The sequence below is a fragment of the Merops nubicus genome, unplaced genomic scaffold (assembly GCF_000691845.1).
Source record: "Merops nubicus isolate BGI_N331 unplaced genomic scaffold, ASM69184v1 scaffold3358, whole genome shotgun sequence".
NCBI classification, from domain to species: Eukaryota; Metazoa; Chordata; class Aves; order Coraciiformes; family Meropidae; genus Merops; species Merops nubicus.
In genome coordinates this window covers 8,743-21,493 of record NW_008623529.1, presented here as the reverse complement: position 1 = coordinate 21,493, position 12,751 = coordinate 8,743, and the positions used below count along the sequence as shown (strand labels likewise).

At 43.4% G+C, this 12,751-nt stretch overlaps 1 gene segment (V, D, J or C); it reads left to right on the top strand.

The window, feature by feature from the left end:
• Positions 1-2,950: 2,950 nt before the first annotated feature.
• Positions 2,951-12,493, top strand: LOC103777536 (the record flags this gene model as incomplete). The annotated part of the segment is given in 4 exon segments: positions 2,951-3,029; positions 10,240-10,500; positions 11,184-11,231; positions 12,384-12,493. Coding segments are annotated over 4 exon segments (498 nt in total), but the record flags the coding sequence as incomplete, so codon positions are not given.
• Positions 12,494-12,751: the final 258 nt, after the last annotated feature.

The window sequence follows — 12,751 nt, the reverse complement described above, 5'->3', positions numbered from 1 at the left end:
TTTGCATTATTCTTTTCAGCCCTTTTCACAATAACCATACTATTGAGGTTCCCTTGCTATGTAGGGTAACTTAGGTCTTCCATTGTTCTTGATAAAGGAAAGTTGAGTCTATATTGCTCTTACAAAGTGCTTGCTCGTGTGTGGGTAGCAGGATAGGCATCACCAGTGTACCTGTGCTGCTGCTAGTTCTGGAGGGGATGGAAGGGAGATTTCTCTTGTCTGCTTAACAAGGGTGCAGACATCAGGCCCAACATAAGCTCAAGTTTTGGAGTGGCACTCCTCAGATTGGATTCAGCATGGATTAGTACAACAGCAAGTGCAGCCTGCAAAGGAGGGTGAACACTGCAAGAGAACAGAGCAGAAAGGGCACAAAGACTGGTGAGAATGAACAGCAGCAGTCAGAAAGCTTCTAGAAAGTTGTATATGTCTACACAGGTTTACAGATACTGCCATTGTTTGGAGACAGAGGAAAGAATAAAGGATGCCTAAATAGGTAGTGGACAATCTAGACTAGTGAGCGTCAGGAAGGATTAAGCAGGCAGAGAAATGTGGTGGAAGTAAGTATTTATTGCACTCTGTGTGCTGAGGAGGTGGCCAATAATGCTGTTTGGTTTATTCCAATAAGAGTCTCAGGCTGCCACGTTCTCAGCTCTCAGTCCAGCACACGTGCAGAGCAGGGCAGCATTCTGCAAAGCACAGGGTCACTGTGTGGCACTGCCAGCTAGGGCAAACCTACATTTGGAGTTGGTACCAAACTCATGGTTTCCCCAGGTATGTCAGTGCTCAGATGTGATTCCTCTTGGAGGTTCTTCTTTCCAGTTGAAGTTATTTTGCCTATTTTGCTTATATATTCCTAGAATACGTTATGAATGAGACAATAAGTTTTCAATGAGTACAAAAGCAGGTGATTTCCATGGCTGCATTTATATTTTACTCTCTCTGTTCCTGATGATGAACTAGGTATAGTGGAATTTTTCCATATGCAAGAGGATTTTTCTTGGAACATCCACACAAAGTGCACTCCTAAATGAAAAATCCTCATTAGAGTAGAATCAAGGGGAAATGGTGAAAGCCAGCATGGGTCAGCAAAATGCAGAGTGGTGAGACTAGTCTCATAAAGCTGTAGCAGGTAAAGAGGACTTTTCTAATATGTGGATGCTAACACCTTAAGGTAACAAGACTCCTGATTGTATGAGGATGCATGATATAAGCAGATATAGGGTCTTTGCTTTGGAGTTTCTGTCATATTGTAAAGCATTACTTGAATACTGGAAGCTTAGGAAGCAAACTCCTTGAGAATGCCAAGTTTATAATCACAGCCAACTAATGTTGAGTACTGTGAAATTATCTTGGCCTTCAACATCCCTGTGAAGCTTGGAGCACATTAGAAGTGAAGTTCTGAAAGTGTTGGAGAATGGTGTGACAAGTTTGTGGTTGAATCCCCATCCCTGGACGTGTTTAATAAGTCATGTAGATATGACCTTAGGGCCATGGTTTAGCAGTGGACTTGATAGTGTTAGCTTAATGGTTAGACTTAATTCCAACCTAAACAGTTTTATGATTCTAAGTTTTAAAAGCTAGGGGAGTAGCTGTCTAGGGTACCCAAAGGGGAACGGGAACAAAAAGCAAAGTTTATTTCTGAATGGCTTTTGTGAAAAGATGGAAGGGTGACCCTGACCACAACATCATTTTCTTTCAAGAAAAAAGCATGAAAAAATTTGTGCTTTGACTGTTGCTGCCCCAATGTCTAAAAAAGTCCCTGCAAAACCCCACACCTCTTCTCTTGTCTGAAACTTCAGAAAAGGGAAAGAAAGTAAGGCAGATCCTGAGACACCAACATTTTTTTGTAAATATATCAATTTTTCCAAATTTCTTAAGAATACTTTTAGGAGAATTTAGTATCTAAACACTTTGGGTTTACTCTTGAAAAGTAATCTTCCTATTTCCTCCAATGGTAGTGATTGTTAAGACAATTTCAAAATAATTTTACTCTGAAAGATAAAAACCACAGCAATATAAAGAAACCATTCTGAAAACTTCAGGGCACATGGCTCATATTTCAAATGACCATCCTGACCCTCTTCAAAAGCATCTCAGAAAAAAAACAAGGATGTCAAGTTTATCTGGAGCTGTCAGCAAGCTCAAGGAGCTGTAAATGAAGCCTCTGTCTGAGTTCATTCACGTGTCACCAGATTTACCATCACGGTCATACCTGTAGGCAACAGCTCCAGACCTTGCTCTGCTCACACTGTGGAACCTAAGGGCTTCCTAAGTGAATCCTGAGACCTAAATGTTTAATGGTAGAATAAACAACTTCCCCGTGTCACAAAGAAACTGCATGCCAAAAAGAATACTTGCTACTTAAAAGCTCAGTGGCAAGTTTTCTCTGGAATCACTCTTGACTAATTCAGATGGCAAATCCAAGAGAATGGGGTGATGGAGTTTGTACTAACCCATCCATCACGAGGTGAGCAGTGAAGTAACAGGAAAGAAATTAATTTTTGAGAGAGAAATCTGATTGGCAGACTAAGTAAAGAATGAGAGGAAGAACAGAACTTATGATGTAGGTGGCTTTCCAGGAGCAATGGGATAAATAAGATGGAATATTGAGGAATAGGTATTTGGGAGTTTGAAAGATGCAAAACACCACATAAAAAGAAAGTCAATCAGAATAAAAGTCCTACATAGATGGATCTGTCTAATCATAGAGATAAATAGGATTTCTTTTGGTGAGCTATTCATCGTTGATGGTTCCATTCAGGACCACTCTGGATATTGTAGAGGCCTGTGCTGCTGTGTGACTACAGCAGTGGTTACAAACTCACATTTGGATCTGGGACAAGACTTCTGGTTTCACCAGGTACATTTACCCTGATTTTTTTTTCCTAATTTGCAAGGTTGTTGTGGATATACCCAATGGTTCCATTCAGGACCACTCTGGATATTGTAGAGGCCTGTGCTGCTGTGTGACTACAGCAGTGGTTACAAACTCACATTTGGATCTGGGACAAGACTTCTGGTTTCACCAGGTACATTTACCCTGATTTTTTGATCTGGGAAATGGCAGCTGCCAAAGGCATAGTAGCCTGAGGTCTCAACCAGTGGAATTTACTCCATGGCAGCTGTCCAAGCAGTCTTCCCTGGGGCCACTGCAGGCAGGCATGTGCTTTCAGTGCTCTTCCATTCATTGTGTTCCTGGGGTGAGCTGGGACAAAGTCTGGTTTTGCTCTTTTTTCAAGTAAGTCATGTGGATTTGTTCTCCCCTAAGGGTAAATCCATCCCACATCCATTGCTCTCAAGCAAAGTCATGGGTGTCACACATCAGATGAAGATGCATTGAAATACAGGAATGAATATTATTTACATTGCTGGGCACAAGCCAGCACTGTGCTCTCACAGACCAGAAGGCAAACTGTACCCTGGGCTCACCCCCAGCAGCGTGGGCACAGGGCAGGGAGGGGATCCTGCCCCTCTGCCAGCTCTGGGAGACCCCCCTGCAGTGCTGGGGCAGCTCTGGAGGCCTCAGCACAGCAGAGCCAGGGACCTGCTGGAGCGGGGCCAGAGGAGCCCCAGCAATGCCCCGAGGGGGGAACCCCTCTGCTGGGAGCCCAGCAGGAGAGAGTTGGGCTGGGGCAGCCTGAGGAAGAACAGGTTCTGGGAAGACCTTTCAGTGTTTAAAGGGGCCTGTCAGAAAGATGGTGACAGGCTTTTAGGAGGGCCTGTAGTGATAGACCAGGGTGATGATTTTAAATAATAAGAGAGTAGATTCAGACTCAAGACAAGAACAAATTATTTTACACTGGGGGTGCTGAGCCCCTGGCCCAGGCTGCCCAGAGAGGTGGTCGCTGCCCCATCCCTGGAACCATCCCAGGGGAGGTTGGCCGGGGCTCTGAGCACCCTGCTCTAGCTGGGGGTGTCCCTGCTTATTGCAGGGGTATTTGACTAGATGACCTTTAAAAGTCCCTTCCAACTCTAACTATTTTACATGTCTCAGAAAATATCTACTTGTAGTATTTATCACCATTTTAGCAGAATCCCTTATAGCAGAAGAACCTATAGCAGAATCCCACCAAGGAAGAGTATACTTGTAACATTTTTAGTACTGGTGTTGGAATGGGAGTTGAGCTGCCTTTTAGCTGGTCAGTTGGATGTATAGATACTCCATCACCTACAAATATTGCAAGTGTCTCATCTTTGCAACTGGGGCTTGGATCTGGATTTGCTGATCCAGCCCAGCTACAAGGCCACACTTAATAGTGACTCCAGCTCACACGTGCCAAGTGAGTGTATATGATTCCTAAACTAATAGAGTTAGAAGGCTCAGATTGAGGCTGAGATCTAATAGAACAGGGAGATTATAGCCTAATAAAGAATAGAAGGAGATCTAATAGAAGGCTAAGATCTAGTCAGGGTCAAAATGTACCAGTGAAACCTGTCAGGAGATAACTGTAACCAAGGTCAAAGGGTTTCTTGCAAAGGTTTCCTGGGTCGTGTGAACTATGGGGGTGGAGGATATAAGGTGACATTAGGAAAAGGGATGATCAGGCCAGGGGGGTAGTAAATGGTGAAATATTCAGGACAATACTTATTCTGAAATTAGATTTTGAAAGCTAATAGCTGTTAGGGCAGTGGCCCTGGCTACAAGGCACAGTGAACAGGAACTTCAGATGATGTTGCAGATGGAGAAACAGATTGTTCCCAGTATTGCTGTGAAAGGTGCAAGACACGACTGTAACAAGAGCCTGTGTGAACATCTTGAATTTTTTTTCTTCCTGACTCTGCTCCTGATCATTTTCTCTTCGATTTCTTTGGCCCTTTGCTGGTGAGCTGATTGTCAGCATGCATTGGGAAAACCAGCCTGCATTTTTGCAGAGGTTGACACCAGTGTGTCAATCAGGGAGATGTACAACTGGCATTGGAACTGGGGCCAAACTTCTTGTTACCACAAGTGTTTGAGCTTTCTGCTCCAGAATAACACCAGGACTGGCAAATCATTTGTTCATTAGGTAGGTGGGCTAAGGACTTTCATGGAAGCCTGTTCCAGCTTCTGCTCAGCTTCCCTTGACAGAACTGAGTTAGAATAGAGATGCTGTCTTGGAAGCCAAGGAGTGCTTGGCTGTGATGTGGCAGTGAGCCACTGCAAGGGAGAACAGCTAGAGAAGACAGTAATCTTCATGTAGGTGTGATAATGGCCAGTTGACACATGGCTGAATGCTGCATGAAAGGTTTAGCATTTTCATAGAGTTTCTGGCCATTCAAGTTGTTCAGACTTGATTTTTGCATTTTTAAAATAATATCTGGAGCTTGTTCTGACTAATGACTTACATATTGGATCTTCTAACTCAGCCAAAAAGAATATGTCGTGATTTATTGATTTATTGATTTATAAATTCAAAAGTCAAGTCCCTTTCCATATTTGTAAAAACTGATGTTACAATGGCAGCAGTCAGGAACTGGGAAAAACTGTATTTGGAAGGTGAACCAAACTGGCTATGATGCATGGCAACTCTGTCTCCTCACTTATCATTTAAAATGCTTTAGAAACTTGAAAAGATGTCATGAAATTTTAGAGATCTTTGTGTGTCATCCTCTGGCAGCTTTCCCAAATAGTTTGGGTGAGGAGCCATCGGAATATGCAGCCAGTAGGCAGGAATATATTGCAAAGGCTTCTCTTTGAGTAAAAGACAGAGTAAATATGTGTTTGCAAGAGGAATGAGATTTAAAGCCAGCCCAGGTGAGTAAAATTTGGAGCAGGACAGGCTGTGAAGGGAGGGGCAGTGTCCACTGGTTAGAGTTTCTGAATGGCTCCACGTTTTTTGATAAACTCCAGATGCAGAGCAAAGGAAGGAGTGGAGACTGCAAGAAAATTAACCTGGGATTATTTCTCAACAGGGGCTTATGCAGATGGAGCAGGGACACTGCAAATACTGGGAAATGAAGCATCAGCATCAATGTCTTAGGTTAATGATGCTGGCATATCATTAACACTAATTTCTGAGCCCTGTCAGACAGAAATTGTGTTTTTCCTTACACTGAAGGGGAAGAAAAATCAGAGATACTTCTGGGTTCATGCTGAACTTTTAGTTTCACACTGCAGTGTGAAGAAATTTCCCAGGGGACTTAGACTATGGTATTGGCAATGATTTCCACTGGGGTGTGTGGTGTACTGGAGCTAGGGGGGTAATTTTTGGAAACGGCACAAGATTGCAATCCAAAATACATTAAACAAATCAATGTACCCATGAAACAGACTGAGCAGGAAGAAATGTAAATTTTATTTATTGTTTTGCTGGCACTATATGAATAATTAATCTCTCTATTCAGAAAGGTTTGTTTGGTTTGGGTTTCGTTGTTTGGGTTTTTTTTTTAATTGAGGGTTGGATTAGATGACCTTTAAAGGTCCCTCTACCCCAAACCATTCTATGAGTCTTTCATTTGTTTTTCTAGAAACAAAATCTCTGCTGTATAAAATTGAAAACTTGTTCTGGCAGTTAAAACCCACTCTGATTTTGAAAGAAAAAAACCTGCAAAAGTATTTTGTGGAAATAACAGGGGTTCTCAGGAGGTTCATGAGCAGCTACTTCAAGTCTTTTTCTTTCTGGACAACTGTTAAACAGATGGGTTAGGACATCTCATTCACCTGTGAGCATGAAAGAGTGGATCAGATAAGCAGAATTGCTGCTTCTGACTGCCTAGAATCTTTCCATAATATTGTTGAAAGGAGCAGCAGAAGAAATCATTATAAATTTCTCCCACATTTTAGATGGTGCATGAAATAAATCTCTCCATGAACACAAATAGGGTTATGCTTTGCAGTATGAAATTTAAGAAAACTTCATCTCAGCTTTTCTTTAACATGAACACGATAAGCAGAATTGCTGCTTCTGACTGCCTAGAATCTTTCCATAATATTGTTGAAAGGAGCAGCAGAAGAAATCATTATAAATTTCTCCCACATTTTAGATGGTGCATGAAATAAATCTCTCCATGAACACAAATAGGGTTATGCTTTGCAGTATGAAATTTAAGAAAACTTCATCTCAACTTTTCTTTAACATGAACAGCTGCTATAAACCCAGGATTTGTAATGTTTTGATACTAGAGAACTATTTAGTCCATTGAACACTTGATTTCTCCTCACATATCTTTCACTATGCATTCAACTTTAGTTTTGGTTCAGCTAGAAATCTTCCTGTTTAAAGGTTTGGGAGGAAGACCTTGGGTGGTTTTGGTAGTTTGACTTTATTACACATTACAGAGGCAGTGACAAACACATTTCTGGGATGAAGACCAGAATTTTGTCTGAACCCTGTCAGTGAAGCAGTAGATTCATATTTGCAAATAGGAAATCTCTGCACTGAGGCTTTGTACTTTGGATGACTTGGCTGATGCTGTGCTAGAACCTGGTTTCTTTTATCTGAGCACCTCCAGACATGAGTTTAGAGAAGTGTTCAGGTACTAACAGTGGACATCTAGCCTTGCTGTAGACATCCTGGTATCCATGCAGGGCTGGTGGATGTCACAGAGGCCTCTGGTAGACTGTTTGGAGCCTCCACTGGAGGAGAGCCAGCAAACATCACTAAAGTGCTTCTTAAGTCACTGGAGCTGCTCCTCTGTGGTGAAGATTAGCCTGGGTGTATAATTCCACTGAACTGGGCAACAGCTCCAGGTTGACTCTAGCTGTGGAATCTCATGTCCTAGGCTGAGGAATGGTTAGAGGATCCAACACCTCTATCACAGCAGTTCCAGTCTGACCAAAGAGTCACAGAGTTTGTTTTGGAGTGAATAAAGAATGAGATAAATCTCTGTATAATAGAAGCTGTGTGTTAAACCAACTCAGAATGAGATAAATCTCTGTATAATAGAAGTTGTGTGTTAAACCAACTAACTCAGGATTTCTACTGCAGCTTGGTGGGGAAAAGAAAAAACAAGGCATAGGTCTCAGTCTTCTGTTGGAACATGCTTCTACTGCTCTCTCACTGAACTCATTCTCTGGAGCTGGATTTTTCTGTAGACTGCTCAGGAATGGCATTCCAACAACTCCTGTTCTTCCACCTGCAAGACAGCCTTCAGTAAAGGTGCAGTTAGGCAGGGCAGACAGCTTAGAGCAGCATGATTTACTTAATATTTCTTGCAAATGCAGGTCATAAATACCAACACAGCATCTCCAACACCTCTGCCACCTCATTAAGACTGAGTAACAGGAAATGTGGGTCACAGAGCTGTGGTTATAATAGCTGCTATTTACCAAGAGTATCTGCAAACTTTCATAGCTGTGCAAATATGCAGAGGAGCTTATCAGAAAAAGTCTCTAGTACTGGAAAAAAGAGCAGCCACCCTGAGCAAGAAGGAGAAATGAGTATTTTGCAAAGTGCTGCTGAAGCTGCCTGGAACAAACAGACTTTTTTTTCTTTTTATCTGCTCAAGATAAAAGCATTGCACAGATTAAAAGGGAGAAAAACACCCTAATTTGGAGAGAGGCAGATACACAGCTCTTCAGAAAGCAGAGTACTCAGTTATAAGAGAGAAGCAGAACAGCTTGATCACTTCTTTCTCTTCTCTTTTGCATCCATGTGCTCCACGACAATGATGTACACTGCTTCATCTGTATTTTATTCAGGGATCTACCATCAACCTTTTTATCTGCTCCTGTACAACTGGTCGTTACAACTGGTCACTGAAATCTATTTCCAAAAGAATAACTGAGAGTGTAGGAGATGGGAAGTGGGGTCAAGGGAGTCAAAACATGAGGTAAACTGTATTCTGTGTAGTTGGGGAAGAGTATCACGAGTTTTTCAAAGGCAAGGCAAAGCTGGGACAGCTGTACTGCAGCTCAGGAGAAGGGCCAGAGAATGAATCATGAGGCTTTGTGGATTTTTCTTTTTCTCAGACCATGCTAATAAAGAAGTATGATGATTTCTGTCAAGTGCTAACGTTTTTACCTCAGTGATAGAACTAGGGTCTGCACTTACATAAGTTTTTGAGACATTTTCTAATAGCCAGGACTTAGTTCAAACTTCCCCCACGGGTAGAAATGAAAACTTCTTCACCTGGGAGCTAAGCTGCCTTCAGTATTTGTATGATATTTATCAGTGTGGGCTGTGAACAAGGACAAAACAAAGATTAATCTCAACTCTCACCCTACCCAGTAACACTTTGCCAGTTTATAAACCTGAACTGAAGCTCTGGTTCAGACCTGTCCTTGGGAAGGCCGATGGAAACTGCAGACAGAGGGTGGCTGAAAGCCCCAAATCTGCATCTTGGCCACCATACATCTTCAGTCATATTTCATCTATTCATCATTCCAGGACTGCAATGCCATAACATGTTACTATTACGCATGAACAAGGACTGAGGAAAGCACCTTCTCAAAGAATCAGCCTTCCAGAGCTGTGCAAGATGAAATGTGTGCTTAGCGTGCACGTTTATGTGCTAAATGTGCCAAAAAGAGTTTAACCACGGGTAGTGTTCTGCTACGTGTGGAAAATCCTAGTGTAACTGACTTGCTAGTAGTAAGGAAACAGAAATAAATTCCAGGAGTCTTATATCTGCAGCCTTTAGTTGCCCACACCCCTCTAAAATTTAGTTTATAAATCTTCCACCCTACTGTCAGGTGGTGGAACAGAGTGAGATATTAATTGCATCTTTCTTTCCCTCCCTGCAACCATATGCTCCTATTTCACAGTGCCTTTTGTGGCTTTCTGCTGCAGGGACACAGTTAGCTAGGCTGGTGGCAAATGGGGACACCAGGGGAGGCAGTGGGAGGTTGGATGGCCGTGGGGGATCTGACTACACGCTTGCAGAAGCAGCAGAATGCCCCATGGCTGATCAGTGCTCATCCACCTCCTAGCAGTGAAGCAAGAAGAGAGGGCAACCAGGCCAAGGCCCAGGAGCAAGCCCAGGCTGCAGAGCAGAGCTGGATGAGTTGTTACAGAGTGGAATGACTAGGTTAGAGATGGACATCTAGGGATGCCCACATGGGTATCATTCCTGATGGTCTGGGGACCCTGCCTGACCACTTTCTGTGTCTTCCACAGAAAATAAGTCAATGTAACTCTCATGTAGCTTCTGCACCATCAGCTGTGGATGCTTTGGTCCCCTAAAGGTGTCCTAGCACAAGATCCCTATGATCAGGCAACCTCTCTCTGCAGTCATGGGAACATCTCCATACTTGGCTGTATGTTAAGACTGAAGGAACTGACTCTTTACTCTCCTCTGATGTCTCTTCTCCATTTCCAGAGGTCACTCCATCGCCTTCAGTCTACAGGCTGACTTCTAAAGATGATGAAGACCTGGAAATGTGCCTCATCACAGATTACTCCCCTGAGAGGCTCACTCTTGACTTCACTGACAAGCAGACCAGTGCTGTCGTGGAGGTGGCAACGGAGCACGAGCAGGAAGCCAGCTACCTGTCCACCTACTGGGCCAGGAGAGAGGAGATGCAGTGTGCTGCCACTCACGAGGGCTTTGGAGAACTGGAGGGGGAGGATCCTGAAAGTGGTAATGGCACTGTTGGATGTGTGCATGGAGCTAGAGCTACTCTGGGCACCGTGCTGTTCATAGGAGCAGGATTTGTTCACATCTCCCAGCCCTGCAAAAAAAAGGCTGAATTACGTTCCCATTCTCCAGAGGAACGTTGCCTTGTAGCCTCTCATAGAATCATAGAATCCTTTAGGTTGGAAGGGACCTTCAAGATCATCAAGTCCAACCATTGAGCCATTAGGGCTCTAAAGTCCTCTGCTAAAACAGATCAGAATCTGTCAGGGTTGGAAGGGACCACAAGGATCCCCCAGTTCCAACCCCTCTGCCATGAGCAGGGACACCTCCCACTAGATCAGGCTGCCCAGAGCCTCCTCCAGCCTGGCCTTAAAGACCCCCTCTGTTTTCTTTTGCTTTCCTCCTTGGTGGAAACAAGATTAATGGTCAGTGGACTGGTACAATTATAGCAGAGAGATCCTAAAATCACACTGGGGGGGTGGGGATATAAAGCTTGAAATTCCTTTGTCTGATGGGACACTGAAGCTCAATCAGATCATATTTTATGCTTGCTCTGAAAACAGCAGACAGTGGGAGGGTTTTTGGGTCAGAAACTCAAATGCAGCCCTTCTGAGTAGAGATACCTTTATGAACTTCTGGAAAAGTCCATTTCTCTCATTAAGTAAATTTGTTGTCACTATCTGCAGGTGCCAGCAGTGTCTGTGTTACAGGGATGGCTCTACACTTCAGGACAGGTATGTACATAGCATTGGAGGAGTAAAGCTTGGCCTGGTTAAAGGAAATGTCTCCCCAAGTTTGTGCTGATGTTCCCTATTTGCAGAATTCTTGTTGGAACAAAAAGCTTAGACTGAAAATTTCCAAAAGGGCCCCACAGGGTTTAAATGTCAAGGCTGGAAGACATCAGATTAATGCAGTCTTCCAGATATGAGCTGGTAATTTTATGTGACCAGTGTAGTCAGTGCCTGCCTAGCTAAACAGCTACTCCCCATCACATGAAGATTTAAGGCACTGAAATGAGTCAGCCTCACTGGATGTTTGTCTGCATTTTAGATTTCAAAAGAGTTGGAAACTTTTGGGTGCACAGAGAGCACAGAACCAAAAGCCAAGCAGCTGGTTTGTGCAGCCTGTGCTCGGCAGCAGGGGTGCAGCAGAGCCAGGGGGTAGCTGAGCAAGCTTTGCTGCAGCCCCTGGCTGTGGAGGGCACCAGCTGAGGGCTGGAGCCCAAGCAACTGCTGCTGCTGCTAGTTCAAAGGTGCAGAGCCTGCCCCTGCTCCTGCCCTGCTTGCAGCAGAGCTGTGCTTTTGCAAACCCACAGCCTTGCTGAAAACAGCCAGCCACAAGTTTCCAAAACATCGCTTCAGAAAAATACCCGTCAGTAAAGGGCTGATTTGATCACTCATTTCAGAGAAAAGTTTTCAAAGATAAACATAAAATGACTTTTTGATGACAGCTCCCTGCTTCCCCAGAATAGCTCGAGGTATTTTCAAATGAAAATGACTTTTTAACTGAAGATTAACAGAAAATACAAGTAGACTTTTGTTCTTTGAATGGAATTTAACTTGTTTCTGCCCTGCCCATCTTAAATTTTAGGGAGAGGAAGGAGGGACATCTCCAGCATTCATAACAACTTCTATTTAAAAACATCTAGATGGTTGGCAGACTTGCCTATTGGATAATTAAGTGGTTATTGAATAAAAACCTGGCCCTTGAAATGCCAACTGGAAGAGATGAAAGTCTCTCAGTGAGCCAGTCCTGCTCATGGTCTCATTAGCTATCCTCCAAGCCCACCCCAGATGGAACAGCTTCATGAAGAAGTGCTTTTAAGCCTGTCTGGAAGGGAGGTGACTTGGTGCTCTTGTGACTGTTGTTCTCTGTTCCTTTGACAGATGAACACCTGAACATGCTGTCCTTATCCCATCTGGGCCTGAAAATAATTCTAATGAAAGGAATCATTTTTAATGTGCTGATGACGATGCTCATGTGGAAAAAAAAGTGAGTATGCCTGGAGGGAGGCAAGACCTCTGACAGCAACTATCTGGATCAGTTTGTTAGCTCTGAATGTTCCTTCTCCCTTTAGTGACTGTGTGTGCAGCCCACCAACATTAAACCCCCTCCTCTCCTGTGGCCATTGTCTTTGCCCAGCCCTCAAGTCTGTTTACTTTTCCTTATCCTCATGCAAATCTAGCTTTTTTTTCTTTTTTCTGGACATATCTCCCTTCTGTTCCTACATCCATCCTTCCCTTGTCTGTATTCA